This window comes from Pteropus alecto, unplaced genomic scaffold (assembly GCF_000325575.1).
Source record: "Pteropus alecto unplaced genomic scaffold, ASM32557v1 scaffold71, whole genome shotgun sequence".
Lineage (NCBI taxonomy): Eukaryota > Metazoa > Chordata > Mammalia > Chiroptera > Pteropodidae > Pteropus > Pteropus alecto.
The window spans coordinates 5,355,426-5,371,752 of NW_006433024.1; the positions used below are offsets into that span (position 1 = coordinate 5,355,426).

Genomic DNA, 16,327 nt, shown 5'->3' on the forward strand with positions numbered 1-16,327 from the left:
CAAATACTGGTTACATAATTTTCCTCCTATCTCATAACTTTTCCTCTTCCTGGGTGACATTTAGACAACCCAACAACCTTCAGGAGTCCTTATCTTCGCCTATTTGGACCATTTCTTCTTATTTTGCTGACATACTGTTTCTAGGCCTCTTGATCTTACCTGACCACGAAATAAATATCTGACACCTGCCCTGAGATACCTGACACTTTGACGTCGTTTTGGTTCCTACTATTTTCCCTCTGATCTAGCCCCTGTGGCACTGGTTCTTTTTTTTTTAACCTTTTAAGGATTTAATTATTTTACTTCTGAAAAGCTTTCACTGTCTCTCATTTGTTAACTCACCTTTTGATTTGCAGTCCCCTCTTACTCTAGAATTTTGAAAATTATTTACTAGAGTTTAACTATTAAAATCTTTACTTCTGTCACCTTAGCCTGATGGAACACATCGAACTCCAAAGTATGAGCTGAAAGTACAGAGTATAAATCCTGGGAATGAGGTATTTTGTACCAAATAAGTCCCTCTGATTTGTGAAACCTCCTGTGGACTGGTAAGCTATTTGTAAGGCTCTTTTATACAATTCTATCCCAGCAGCCTCCTATAGGACATTGCTCTTTACCCAGCCCTAGAGAAAGAATTCAGACTTTCTGTTGAGAACAGAGTCAATTTTTTTCACTGTAAGGTGATAAAAAGGAAAAAAAAAATTACTACACTGAGAGCACAAAGAGAAAAGAGTATTTAGTTATAATTGTTCCCACTAACCAGACATACCAGTCTCTCCTCCTGTGCTGAGCAAAATTATTTTTAAGGCATTAAAGATGTGTATGTTAATAGAGGCTAAGTGTTCCAACTGCAGCTGCAGGGTGCGGAGAATATGAAATGTGTCTACATATATAGGAGGTTTGGGGGTTGGTGTGGATGTCATTCCCTCGTTTTATCAGCAGTAACAAAGAAGCATGTAATATGCACATCCGCTTCCTCGTTCTACCTGTAAACTCCAAGCTCTTTGATGGTTTAAAGACAACCGATAAAATGACACAAAGCAGAGACTGATTCCTTGTACTGTGATGAAATACAGTCCTATTTTATTCATGAAGGAAGTCACCAAGGCACTTAAGGCTAGGCTGTTTTTCTCACCTGAATGGGTCTTCCAAAGAATATCCTGAGGAACAGTAATTTTATTTGTAGTTATAAATAAGTATAAATAGACATTAGATATCCCTGTCTTCTAGCAGTGGCAACTACACAAGTTTACTAACCAAGAGGCAAGAAGTATGTGGACTACATATATATGTGTGTGCATGTGTGTGCGCGTGTGTGTATATGCCCGTATTGCCTTAGAAATGTGTAACATTCTCGAACGCCGGGTTGTTGTAGCTTTTGTCTTTGGGATCATAGCCTGGAATATGGACCAGGCTTTCTTGCCTGAGACCATTCTGTGAGACAGATTCAGCCCCTTGTTTCCAGGTATTGCCATCCTCAAGGTTTTCCTGAGGAAAATGTAAAGACACATATCAGTGAGACAGCCTTGATGTATTTTAAATTGAACTAAGAAGCTCTTCCTTGGCCTCCCCCTTATAAAAAATAACATATAAATATGAAAGTAGCACAAATAACTCTGACCCAAGTCACATCCTAATTGATGACTTTGATGCCTCAATCTATGTAGGTACTATTTTAATGATAATAAAAATAGAACAATTTAGTGAACATTTATAATACATCTCGTGTTGTGTGAGGAAATGTATATATCTCTCATTTAATACAGAAAACCTTTAACATGGCAGTATTACCTCCTGAGGAGAGACAGCCTGTGTCTCAGATGGCGGAGGCCCCATTCTTTCCTATAAACAGCAAGCATCTTGGTCATAACAAGGGAACCTGTATATAGATGTCCCTGGAGGCTGCTCAATGATATTCTTTGTCAAAGGAGCCCAATCACGACAGCTAAGTGTTCCCTCCCACTCTCAACTCAGCCTTGAGAATAGAAACTGCCTGCATTAACAGGTTTTATCGTTTATTCCATGAGGTCTTGCCCAGGAACATAAGTCTGTAAACCAGTAAATAACTTGATTTTTTCCTTCTAGAACTTCTTCACAATCCATTTATCCAAACAATACACTGCTCAATCAGCTGCCCTCTCAGCAAAATAGATTGCCTTCCCCCTTTGCCCCCCTGTCATGGTGGTGTTCTCCTTACTGAGTAACTATTAAACTCAATTTTTCTTGATATACCTGTTACTATAGTGTTTTGGGGAAAGAGAGCAATTGACAACTCAGATGATGTGATGAGGGTGAGGAGCCTTCACCTGAGTACTAAAAAAAAAGAAAGAAAAAGAAATATCTGGGACTGAATTATAAGAAGCCCTAACTAGAAAAGAAATAAAAATATACACCTGCCCTTAGGATGAGAGGACAGACACAGATAAGACCAGCTGCAAACAGAGCAAGAAACATTGCTTCTCCCAATGTCATGCAGTTGTCAAATGTTGTAATAACTCTGAGGGATTTTGTGATTTTTTGCCAGTGCTGTTCCAGACATCTTTATTTTCATTCCCACTTCCCTGAGACCCCTCTCAGAATCATTTAGCAGGAACCCAAATCCAAAATACATGTCCATCTTCCCTTTTGTTGAGGGCGGCATTTCGTGGTTCCCCTGGAGTGCCCCCCACCCCTCACTGCATCCAGTCAGTCCATCTAACTTGGTCTGACCACAGGCTGTTCCTGGGTCTCTGGCTGTTGTGGCAGTGTCCCCAGCCCTGCCTCACCTCAACACAGCTCTCAGTGGGATAAGGAGAGCTGGGGGGTTATGTGCATCCTGCTGCTGCTTTACTTAAGAAGTTCCCCTAATAAATCTTATTTTATATGGATGCTCCACGGAACTAGTGTTTGTGTCTGGGTCGTGCTGCATGATCTCTCCCCAGTTTTCAGATAAAAGCTAAAGTTCAGAGAGATTAAGTAATTTACCCATGAGAAGTAAAACATAGAACTGTGATTAAACCCTGGGCTGACTCTAAAGCCCGTGCTTTTCACCATTATGCTAAAATGGGCTCCTATTTTATTCCTTTTCTATAATTCTTTTTCATATTATTCCTAGAATTCACCCTCACAAGGGTTAAAAGAAATTTTTGAAAACTGATCACTTGCCATGCTAACAATTTAGCCCAAAGGCACTATCAGCATAATTACATGCTTAAAAATTAATCAGCTAAGGTAACTGAAGTTGAAACCCAGACTTTCAGATTGTAATATTCACTACCTTCTCTCTCCCTTCCCACTCTTATACATGGTTTAAATGGACAAAAGGAGAATCTCTTTAAGCCAATGTGTATTTCTCAGAAGCTCAATTATCAGCTCACCTGCTCTGTCTCATTGTCATGTTGAACTCCACACCAGCACAGTGTTTTGTATTTCTTAGACCAAAAGCAAAATAAATTGCAGACTGGTCTAATTAGCAATGGTTGAATATCCTTGCCCTTTTGGTGACCTATTAATGAAAGAACAAATGGATTAGATGCTCGCACACTTCAAGGACTTCCTTTAAGGATTTAAACACTGTCGACTTGAGAAGTCACTTCTTAGTATAAGGGTAAAAGCAGGCCTGATTGGTTAGTAGATCTAAATTGCTAACCACTCAAAGGGGTGGGGGTTAGTTTTCAAACATCCACAGGCTGTCAGGTCAGTTAAACTAATGGCTATAGAGTTAAACAGATAAAGACAACATATATAATGTACAAAAATTATTATGGAAAACTCTGCTACTATCCTTTGTAGGCCAACAGAAGGGATAGCAGGAATTACATAATTTCTTTCTTTAGGAGAGCTCTCTGTGTTCAATTAAATCAGATACATTAGAGGCCATCAGAGTCAATATTTGTAAAATTAGAAAGATTATTTTTACTGTTTCTTCTTTCTTCCACCCCAGCATCCTGAACAAGCAATACCCTCATGATCCTTCCAGCTTCTCTAGACTTTCATGACACTTCCCTCCCTGTCATTAAAACATACCTGTTCGATGTCCCATTTCTTCCCCAAATCTTGCTATGGAACAAGAGTCTCTAGCCAGCAAAGCCTAAAATATTTACTGTCTAGCTCTTCACATGGAAAGTTGTTGACTTCTGTGTTAGATCTTTGATCTTGTCAGAGAAATTTCCTGAATAATATTCTAAGTTATCAAGAATCATGTATTTATATGGACTGTAAGTACTTTGGGCTTTGCTGGTCAAAGGGTCTTTGATGAAACTGTTCAACACTATGTACAGTGATATCAGCCAATAGAGACAATAGTAAATGAATGGGCATGACTGTGTTTCTATAAAACATATTTATAAAAACAATCAGTAGGCCATATTTTCCCTTAGTTTGACAACCTCTGACCTAAGAAATAAATGTAATGAATTGATAACTAAAGTGTTTATATTTGAGACCTACAGCCATATGATAAATGAGAAATAAAAAATTGGCAAGATTCAAATGAGTAAAAACTGCTGCCCACTGAAAGAACAGCATAAATCTATATGCTATATTCTCACAGTCTGATGTTCTGGCTACTTGGTAAGTCATCAAGGACATTGTTCTTGATTTAGAAAATGGTATTTTTATTTTGCATTATTAGAGGGATAAAAAAACTTTTAGCTTCCGAGTAGAATTTTACCAGAATAACAAATGCTTTAAAGTGTATCTCAGGCCAAGATCACCTTTTGGTATTTGATACAGAGAATGATTAATGATATAAACTGTCTGAAGATGCTGATCCACACAGACTAATTCTGTTTATCAATATGTATGACTAACATGAACAGTATATCTTTGAAGTATTAGATTATCTGGAAGAAGGAGAATTGAAATTATAACCTACTAAGGCCAAGCATGACAAACAATAAGACCAAGATAAAATACGACACAAGGTGACAGGCCCACAGAAGGCGTCTGGTCTTCCATACTAACACTGGCCAACCAATATGAAACATTTTAAGACAATTTAAAAAGATTCATTGAGTATTATGGACGGTTTCGCCAAGGATGAATACTTTCTCCAAAGATTTGATGGAGTGGCATAATTAGACTCTGGTAGTGCTCCCTTTTGGTCTTAAGGGTTTTTCACTAAGATTTGGGACATTTATAGAAAAAGAAAACATAAGGATTGATACCGGGATAGTTGTTCATGCTCAAGATGCCAAATAATTTTCAATCCAAATGTAACGTAAGTGCTGCTACGTCAACACAAGAACATGTCAATTTTGATGTGCATCTGAAAAATATCAAGACTGGCAAGCCACAGCGTTTAGCGTGCACATATTTCCTGCTTTGGAACCGGGCAGCTAAAACTTGGGCTGTCTTCTAAAAGTGAATTGACTTGACCGATAAGCCTAGGTGTATCCCACCTGCATCAAGGAAGTATCCACGGTTTTGGGGGGACTGAAACAAAAATCTAAACACAGTAAGTGAACAACCTTTCATTTGAGCCCATTTACATAAAGATATTGTGGGGTTTTTACTACATGAGCACATGAAGTTACAACTTTTATGTTCTATTGCTTATCACACCTCAAACTGGCTTAAATTTAAGTGACTAGCTGGTGATATCATGCCTGGAATAGCAAGTCACGAGCTCACACATAGTGTTTCCAGTACACAGTCACCAGAATTATGACCATTCAGATTATGTATTGAATAAAAATCTTTACTTCCCATTGCCTATGGGTATATAATAGCAGTGGAAAAATAGAATATCTTAATAATTTATTCATATTTTGGTGGACCCAAAATCACACCAGTAAAACAGTCACCTAGTTCACTAATGCACAAGACTAACTCATGATTTCATTGGCCCCAAAGACAGGAATCCATGTACCCAACCTGTTATGAAGCTGATGATTACTCCTGCAGCAATGCATCCTAGGCAGCCCACTGCACTGTAGTAAAGGTAGGAGAGTGAATACCAGATATCAGCGAGTGCGGGCCTGTGAAAGACAACAGCACATGTCACCACATCTGCAGGTTCTGAAGTTAGATTCACAGTGACTCAGAGAACTGCTGAGGGTTCATTTTAGAGCCTGGCATCTCCCAGATCCCCAAAGCTTAACTTTTTGCCATTTTTTGAAGAACCAAAGGTAAACTACTTGTGCTTTGTATTCTACTCTATTCAATCCACCTGCAAATTACAAATATTGCTACTGAATTTCGATTGCAATGAGGATGTGTCTTTCATTTCTTTTCTATTATTTATTCTTTGGACATTTATTAATCCCAGATTTAGTGCCAGAAATTGTAACAAACATTGGAGATTAAAAGATAAGTAAGCGAAAAAGTCTACATATAGGAGCTAACAATTATAGAATGAAGTGGTAACAACTTGGTGTAATAGGAACAAAAGGTTCTGTGAGTACTAGAAAGAGTACCAAACCCAGGCTGATGTGTAAGATGATATCCCAGCTCATTTAAAAAAAAAATGATTAGAAGTTAGTCAAGCAAAGAAGGTAGTCAAGGATAGAATTTAGCATTCCAAGAAAAGAGAACACAATAAGCATAGTCAGGAAGAAAGAAATAACATAGACCTGATGACTATGAAACAGCTTGATATTGTTTGTCTATAATATTTGTGGAGAGGAATAACTCTAAACTAATTGAAACTCAGAGACAAATGGAAGCAAGATAATAGAGCACTCATATATTATATAGAAAGGACTGCGTACTCAGGAGCACAATTAGATGCAAGAATGAACATTTATTAAAGTCAGGTACAGTGCCCCTGGATATCTCATTTAATCCTCTCAAAATTCCAGTAAGGGAATTATTACCTTCATCTTTTAGCCAAAGACTGCGAGAATTCAAGGAATTCAAGAAGTGGCAAGTTACTAGTTTGCACAAAGATACAGCATGGATAAATGGTAAAACCAAAATCCCAACCCAGGTATTTCCAATACCAAAATCCATGGTCTTGTCTCTACACCATATTATCTCTTGTATTAATTATCTTGAATTAGTTATCCCAGCCAGAAGTAGAAGGGAAAATCCTTTGTAAAACTCTGTATAGTTTGATTTAGAAACTGTAAGTTTGTAACAGCGCTTCTCACTCAATTCATCCACATTCTCTGTGTTGCTCACAAACCTATCATACTCAGAGCCTTTATTCTTTTAAGGACACTATGACCTCCATATCTACCTACCTATTTTCAAACTTTTCACAATTTTTTTATGTTCTGCGCTCATATCTCCAACTAATCCTTTTGCCTTGTTTATCTTGTACACCAGAACACAGAGGAATGGTAATCTGCAGAAAGCTGGATCCTTACAGGGCACTTGGCAATACTGTCTGCTGCCCACAGGGATCCTTACAAGAAAGCAAGATCTGTCTTGTCAGACTCATTGCTGAAGAACACCCCTGTCTTTAACCTAGTAACTCACTCTCCAGGACTTATTGCCATCTTTAGGGTCAGCGTACCTGCTAGATAGCACTGGAGGCACTGACTTCGTCACATTTGATGGGATACACTGTTCTGTCGATAAAGGCAGGGGCCATGTCTTGGAATTTGGTGCAGGGTAAATGAAGGCCCCAATGGCCACCCAAAATGACAAAGTGATTCCAGTCAGAAGGCCCCCTAGTGCTCCCTTAATAAAGGAAAAAAAATAATAAAAATTAATGAGAAATTTGACAAAGCTGTTGAAAGAATAATGAAGTAAGGAATATTGTGCCTCAGAGATTCTGGCTTCCCGCCCGAGATCTTGCCACACATTCTGGAAACAACCCACTCAAATTGCGTTCTTCCAACTCTCACAATGCAGCTTTATTTAGAAATAATTTTTCCTTAAATAAGACACTGGATAATTTTACAGCGATCATTATACTTAGATTTCTAACAGGAATCTTTTTGTTCTCCTTTTGGCTTCTTTCTTTTATCACTTAAAAAGCTGTTTCGAACTCAGTTCCCAGTAGCAGAGTTTCAGAAGTTTAGGAGACTCTCGGGTAATGGACTTCAAAAACAGCACTAGAACATTCTTTTCATTATTATTCGAGAGAAACTAAAGCAATGTACGTGATTTGAATATTTGTACTTCGGTCTAAACCAGGGGTCTACAAACTTCTATAGAAACAGCCCCCTATTAAGTATTTTAGGCTTTGCGGGCCATACGGGGGCTGTCACGACTACTCGATTCTGCCATTATAGCACAAAACAGGCATCGACAATATGTAAACAAAGAAGAGTAGTTGTATCTCAGTAAAATTTTCTGAGCACTGAAATGTAAATTTTATTTAATATTCATGTGTCATCAAATAGTGTTCTTCTTTTGATTATTTCCAACAATTTAAAATTGTCAAATCATTTCTAGCTCACAGGCTATCCCGAAAACAAGAAAATAACTAGATGTGGTTTGAAGGGTATAGTTTGCTCACCCCCTGGCCTACAAGTAAAGGGTGAGTGGACTTCAGTAGGAAGTTCAACCCTTGCTGATTTAGAGTGGCTGCGTGGAGAGTCATGCTGAGAAGGATTCTGTGGTCACCTCCACAGTCTGTGGAAGGAGAGTGAGGAGTGATTAGTAGGATCGACATGGCCAAGGATAGGGGTGGTCCAAATTTGCCATATTCACTATCTTCTCTCTAGAACAAGGTGGTTTTCCTGACTAAATAGAAGTACTGTAATTCACTAACATAGATAACAAATGTTGAGAATGTGTTAAGATGTTATGTAGCTAGTTATTAGTTTTTTTTATTTTGTTTTGTTTTGGTTTTGGTTTTGGTGGCTAAGAAATTACCTTCTATCATACTACCTTCCCGAGGACATAACTATCCTTATCAACCTCGATATCAGAAAAGCAGAATCATACAAAGTATCTCCTAATAAGACCTTAGGGGAGGCACTGCAAATTCCTAATGTTCACTACCTACCCACTCTCCTTACTTAACCACACAGGATTTATCTAGAGTAGAGGCTAATAAGAGTCAGATAGCCACAGAGACCTAATTAGGTATATCATGTAACTCAAGCTTTATTGAGCACCTCATAATATGTTACAAATATTTATAGAGTCAGGTTTCATAGAGTCTAAACACTTTCTAAAAATGTAGGCATGTAAGTGTATGAACGGCAATTATAAAAAATTGCAATTTTGCTAGATTGAAAAAAATTATATTTAAATGTTTAAAAATATGATATTATCTTTTCAAATAAATGTTTATTTTGATTTATACTTACTACAGTCATTCAACTAAAATTTACTTCAAGACATACTATTAGCTTGTCAGCCATTAAAGTCGAGCAACTTTCAGAATATATAGTTTGTCTCCTCTCCCCTCCTTAAATTAGTTCATTAACTTAAATTAGTTATAATTTATGTAAAAATATAGAAAAATAAGAGATTTACATTTTTTTAAGTTTTAAAAATTATATTTTAACTAAATGATTTCTGAATTCAATATCAATTTTCTGAATTCAAACTCAATTTTAAATTTCATTCACTTTAGAAAAGACAATTTAAACCCTAAAGAATCAGCTTTAATCCCATGACATTTGGTATTTCATGAGCGCCTCTTACTTTCTGCTTCAAAGTCAGAGGTAGGAGGGCTCGGATTTCGTTTAGTTCTCCTATGGAAAGAAGCCACTGTTTTCTTCTGGCAAAAACAAATGGCCTTTCCAAGGAGGAATGAGAGTTGAGAAAGGAGAGAGGAGTACAGGATTCTTACCTGCCAGTTCACAAAAGGAAACACAATTCCCAAAACGAACAAACCTAGCATCGGTCCCCCACACATGCCGTGGATGCTGAGGGCAGACTGCAGGGAAAAGAGAGAGATCAGAATCATGAATCCATGGCCCATTTGGAACCGCCTCTTTCATGGACCTGGAACAAAACTTAGTCCTCATCCTAACTGTGCCACTCATTAATCCTATGCTTTCTAGAAATCATTTCCACCTTCTGAGCTCAATGATAAACATCGTATGAAAAAGTAAAAATATATACAAACGTGTGTGTGCATTTGTGTGTGCGTGTGTCCACAGGCATAGGTAATTTGGATTTGGTAGAAGTAGCTTTCCGTCAATCTGGAACTCATTGACTTGTTTGTATTTCCTATCTTTTCAAAAAGTGTTTTTTATACTGTACCAAATAAATACATCTATAACTTACATTTCCTGTTTTACATAGCCGATCAGCTGTTCTAATTTACTTTGAACAGACTATAATAATTGTCTGTTACCCCACCTCTGCCACCCCACTCAGAACACCTCAAGGATGTAGAAGGATTCTTGCAGAAGCCATTGGACACATATCTCATTTCTCGTTTTTATAGCTCTATCTTTTTTGGAAATTAAGGGAATTTGACAAATGCGTTTCTTAGCCTCTAAGCTATTGAACCTAGTGAACTGGTGAGAGACTTTCATTAAACAATTTTGTCAACCCACAGTCTTGTTCCATGGCCTTCCAAGAGTATTGAATATACACAGTCACTGACATGCAGGCAAGTGAGCACGTACATTCACACACAGCTACTCTGCAGTTGACTCTAATTCCATTAATGTAACTGTAAGGCCCTCAGATCAAGGCGCTGAAATGAGGATGCTCTGAAGACCTTATGTAGACAGTATCTCATGTTTGTTAGGCATAGTAAAGATTAACTATCCAGGCACTCCAAATAAGTGACTTCATTTAATCCTTACAATTACTCTGTTTAGTAGGTAACACTAACTGAATTTTATAGATAAGAAAATTGGACTAAAAGGAAACATATTAAAGATGTAATTTCATCTAGAAAGTGGCAGAGGTGAGATTTAAGAGTTTTATGCCATTTTGTCTTGCTCTAAAACCCACATTTTCTCTCCTAAAAACAGTGTTGAAAAAGAAAAAAAAATCAAGAGCACAAATCACCTTACGAGCCTTCTTTTTATGTTTAAGGGGAAAAACTTTTTTGAAAGAGTCCATCACTAGTAGATTATTTGAATTCAAATTATGGCCTTTCCACAAATAACTATGATTTGGTGAACCTTCTCTTATAACTCAAATATATTCTACTTCAGAAGAGTCTTTCTTCTCTATAAAAAATAAGGAGATATGACCTTCAAGTCCCCTCCACCTATAATGTAAGTTATTTTGTCCAGAAGGATGAGCTGCAGGCATTGTTATGATGGTTTTGCTAGGGTAATTTTTAGAGAAGTCAATGCCACAGATAAGTCTTGGGCAAGATGGAGGCAGGTAAGATTAAAGTCGATACTTTTCCGCAGTGTAGATACTTAATTTAATATTCTTGATATTGCCTCTGCTGATTGATAGCATTAATTCATAGTTGCTGTGGTTGCTGAATTTGGAAGACTTACTTGCTATTACATGGGAGGCTCAATAACTTAAGAAAGATGCTTATTTCCCCCTTATGAGGAGTGGGGGTGCAAAATTAAAAATTTCTTAGAAACTCACTAGCCAATGTGCTTCAGGAAAAACAGGTCTTACATTATAGAAAGAAAAAAATAATCCAAGTTTCTAGATCTAAAAAATATATATTTCTGTAGTGTGCAAAACTAAACTAACCTTAATTTTTATCTTTATTTCTGTTGTCATTAGCATATTTTATTGGAGAAATTTAAATCTCATCTAAGCCATTTCTGAAAGTTGGGGGCAATGGCTAAAACATGTGTTTGGGGGTTGGAGTTACCTTGCTGCGCCTTAGCTTTCTCATATGTCAAGTAGAAATTCTAATACCTGCTTTCTGGTTTTTGTTTGTGTGTCTGTTTTGTGTTTTTGGTGAGTATTCCAATATAGAATCCAAGAGAAAGCTCAGAATAGTGACTGAGCAATCCAGAACACATGATAAGTTATCTAATATTATTATTATCTTCTTATATTGTTGTTATTACCTATCTGTTAGTGAGCTTTCTGGTTCCCGAGGCTTGTCATTTGATTGTTGGGCTGTTTTGAGATCTAGGAAGCACTTTGTTAAATAGAGATAAGAATGGCCTGAAAGTTATCATAGCCCTTAGCAGAACTAGCTCATGGCCATTAAAATAAGAGCATGATGGACAGAATGGCCTTTCCCAAAGGGAGCTCTGCAAATCATTAGTTAACAGATCTTTGCTGCTGTTTCCTGCCTCTTCTCCCTGTCTCCTCCCTCTCCCCACAAAAAGTTCTATGGTCACATATTTCTTTACTGTAGGTCTTCCCTAAACTTTAATATGCTAATATGTGCTGGGGATTTCTAAGAGGGGAATGCAGTGTGCAGCAAGTCCCAAAAAGCCTTTGACTCTTCTCTCTTGGAACATTTTACAGGATGAAGGTCTCCAGAACACACTTTGTAAAATCCTAAACTAAAATATTGAAAAAGTCTTTGTTTAAGTAGCATCAAGCTGTCTGCCCTCAGCACCATCCAAAAACACACACCATGAATATGGATTGGTTTCGTAAACGTGAAATTAAATCTGGTTCTATCTCTCACACCTATGGCACTTGGATTTCATCTTTCCATATGTAAAAGCTGAATATGAATGCTGTTCCACTGTATTCATTAAAAATAGCAAAGCTGCTTGGAAAATTAAATAGGGGAATTATAGTTGCCTTTCTGCACCTGTCTCGTCAGATGCGTTCAGAGAAATGAGAGGGCCACCTTTCAGACAAATATCTTTCTCAGGAAACAAAAACTCAGAATTTTCATTTCTTGCCTTAAAGGTAATTAATATTTGAATATAGGTGAGAAAGCAATAGGAGACAAAGCATCAGAGACAACTTGGAAATGTAATCTCTATGAATGAAGGAAAATAAAGCTTAAAAGATGCTGCTGAAATCAGTAAAGACAAACCTCATCAACTTGCCAGTGAGAATTTGAGCAAGATATTTTCGCTCTTTTCTGTAATCATCTACAAAATGAAGATGTTAAAACATTACCCTTAAGACTTCTTCTAGTGCTGACATTTTTTGGAACTGAGAGTTGGACATATGGGAAGCAGTCCAGCCTGGTTAGCAGGTAGACAATGGATGAGTCATATCCCAGCTCCACCACTCTTTAGTTATGTGACTTTGGGACCATTACTTCACCTCTCTACATTTTAGTTTCTTCATCTGTAAAATGAGTACATTAACCCTACTACCTCTTAGAGAAATGGTGAAGATTAAATGAGGTAATACACTTGGGTCTGTACCTAGAATATAATAAGTATTCCATTTATGTCAATTGTTATTATTGTTTTTACTATTATAATGATCATTCCTACTTTTATTTCAGGATCATAAATTCCCAGGCTGAATTTTAAAAGAGTTTTCATTTTATTACAGTGTACCTTGTCAATGAGTCCCCCTTCTTAGTTCCCCCTTCTGAAAGTAATTTTGGTTGAATTTTGACATGTATATTTAATTTGGACCTGGTATCAGAGAATGACTTGGAGGAACAGGCAAAATGATTTTCTTTTCTATTAGAAAAGAAAATGGGTGAAAAGTTGCTGTGAAATCAAATGTGTCTTTTTCCTTCATTGATTACCTACCTGTGTAACGTTCCCCATGAGGGATGCAGCCACAGCCATGGAAGTACACATCACACCAAATAAGATACCTGAAGGAAAGAAAACATGTTACCATCATCCAAGCTGGCTTTGAGGGATTCCTTTAGCACCTGCCCAGGACTGTCTCTGATGTAAGCTTTATTGGAAGAGATATGCATAAGAAATGTCCTCCCCACTCAGCCATCACGAGCCCCAAGAAGGACATTTAGGAGATTTTCGTCCCAGAGACATGCTTTCCTAGGTCAGGAGGAATGAGCTGGAATCTACTGTTGAGTAGTTTTCCCTTCAAGATTTAAGAAGAAAGCTGTCATGTGGAAGCAACACGAAACTGTGGAAAGGGCATGGGTCTAGGCTAATCCACACTAAATTAGTGGGAACTGATTTCCATTGGACTACGCACCAGCATTCAACTGAAGAAACTACTAAACTCTCTGGGAGTTGGATAGTTTCTCATCCTGAAAATTGTTAAATATCTATGCATTCTACACAATAGTCTTCGCAAATCTTAAAAGTTTGTCTGGTCTCTTCCCTTAGTGCTTTATTTATATGATCTTTATGGCCCTTAGTATATTGCAAAATGAATTACTTGCCTACATATCTACGTTGGAGAACCATAAGGGCCATCAGGGTGCATGCTCTGAAGCATCTTGCACAGTACCTCTAGTATCACAGGATCTTGCTGAATGAATCAGCATATATTTCATAATCATCTTTTAAAGATAATGTCTTCTTTTAAACCATCTTTTTAAAAAATGATCATTTTAGTACAGCTTTGTTTAAAAAAAATCACCTTAAAAATACATTCAATACCCATTGATAACCCATAAACTAAAAAAGAGAGGGAGAGAGGGACAAAGAGTTAGAGACAGATATAGACAGAGATGCAGCAACAAAAACAGAGAGAAAATGGTTTTCCCATTGTTTTAGAAATTCTCTCTCAGCTGAATATCTAGCTCAGGTCTCATTGTGACTATTAATTCAATTTTACTGTATACTGACAATATTAAGCAAGTTACTAGATGCCAGTGCTATAACATCAGAACTTGATTCCTGTCCAAAGATCTCGCATCCTAGAAAGGGACTACATATAAACACATAAATTTGTCCAACAGTGCCTGATACATAGCAAGTACTATGTGTTTACATTATTCTTTTTATTATTATTTTATTTCAGGTTTAGTACATGATATTCATGATATTTATTATCAGGGATTCACTCAAAATTAAATCAAACTAGCAACTTTTGATGCTGTATTTTCCAGCTTCTTAATGAGACACAGAAAAATAAGGAAACTCACAACACCAAAAACCAAGTTTGATCAATAAACACATTTTAGTTTAACATTGTTTCCATTATCTTTAAAAATGATAGATTATCTTGCAGAAAACAGTGTTCTGATTCTGTATGCTTTATGAATAAGGAGAACTCCATCTTTCTGAAGAAATTAACATAAAAGATGTTTTCTCTCTACTAATGATTAATCTCTTGCTGGGCCAAAAAGTATCCGTTCAAATGAGATTCCAGGCAGCCATTCCTCAATCGAGAGTTTTTACATTTTTTGTGTTGACTAGAGAATTAATTCAGCTCCCCTCCCAAAATCTTTATACTTTTATCAGATTGCAAGGCAGGAAGTTTAAGGGAAATTGGTAGATGTTCCATAGAAACCTAGAGTGTGTGGACCCACAGACAAAGCCGTAAGTGTGGGCGGGAAAGAAGGCTCCTTAGTTGCAGTGAATGCTGTGGATTTTTCCACTGCTACATCAGCTCAAAGGATCAGGCAATAAATATGGGCCTAAAAGAAACTTCTGCCTCAATCCAGAATATTCGTCATGAATATTTGCTAGATATTGAGAATTTTATGGGGAGTAATACCCATCTGCCGACTTTTATGTCTAACTCATTATGCAAGATAATAAAAAGAATCCAGGTAATTCAACTACCCATTAACAAAGATGTGGTCAGCATTGTTCCCTCCTTATTTAAATATTAGTAAGAAGAAGAAAAAAGAAGGAAGGTAAAATGTAGTCAAACAAGGGAATAAATATATCATCCTAAAAGCTCAAATAAAGAGTAGGCTTTCTGGAAATAATTTACCTTAAGGACCTGAAGAAAAGGTTTTAGAAACTGTTTGGCAATCTCAGTGTAATGCAAAAATACATTGACTCAATGAAGTAAATAAGTCCAGGTCAAGAGAAAAGAAATGAGATGAAAAATTCAACAGAACAGGGTACAACACCACTATGCTTAGGTGAAGATGAATCCAGGTATGGTAAGGGAAGACTACAAGGAAATAAAAAACATGATAATTGATCAAGCAGTTCCACTCTTAGGTATTTATCAAAAATTAAAAATAAAAACACGTTCATAAAAAGACTGTACAAGAGTATTCATAGAAGCTTTATTTATTATACCCTCAAACTGAAAATGGTCCATGTCTATCAACAGAAGGAGAAGTTTAAAAACCTGTGGTATATCCATACAATGGCTTATATTACTCACTAATAAAAAGGGATGAATTACAGATAAATAAAATAGATAAATCTCAAAAACAAAATTATGTAGAGTGAAAAGAATTGCACAAAAGTAGAGTGCATACTATGTGATTCCATTCATATGAACACTAGAAGAGGTAAAATTGGTCTCTGGTGGGAAACATCAGGATAGTGATTCTGTCTGGAGGAGAGTAGGAACAAGGATTAACTGGAATGAGCAAAACAGAACTTTCCAGGGTTATGGTAATGATTTACATCTTTAAAGGCTGGGCCACACAGGTGTATGGATTTATCAAAAATCAGCAAATGTATACTTAACATTTGTCCACTTTATTGTAGGTAAATTTTACATTAAAAAAAAAAAA

The 16,327-nt window shown here is 36.8% G+C and overlaps 1 protein-coding gene across 2 annotated transcripts in view; it reads right to left on the reverse strand.

The window, feature by feature from the left end:
* Nucleotides 1-1,068: 1,068 nt before the first annotated feature.
* SLC5A12 (solute carrier family 5 member 12) overlaps nucleotides 1,069-16,327 on the reverse strand; it is a 42,461-nt gene continuing 27,202 nt past the window's right edge. For both annotated transcript variants that reach the window (XM_025044143.1, XM_006907980.2), the window contains 6 exons: nucleotides 13,452-13,519; nucleotides 9,680-9,766; nucleotides 7,442-7,608; nucleotides 5,857-5,960; nucleotides 3,357-3,484; nucleotides 1,069-1,488 (listed from right to left, as the gene is read on the reverse strand). In XM_025044143.1, the coding sequence (XP_024899911.1) occupies nucleotides 1,336-1,488; nucleotides 3,357-3,484; nucleotides 5,857-5,960; nucleotides 7,442-7,608; nucleotides 9,680-9,766; nucleotides 13,452-13,519 (707 nt within the window). In that variant the 3' untranslated portion in view covers nucleotides 1,069-1,335. The remainder of the gene's footprint in view (nucleotides 1,489-3,356; nucleotides 3,485-5,856; nucleotides 5,961-7,441; nucleotides 7,609-9,679; nucleotides 9,767-13,451; nucleotides 13,520-16,327) is intronic.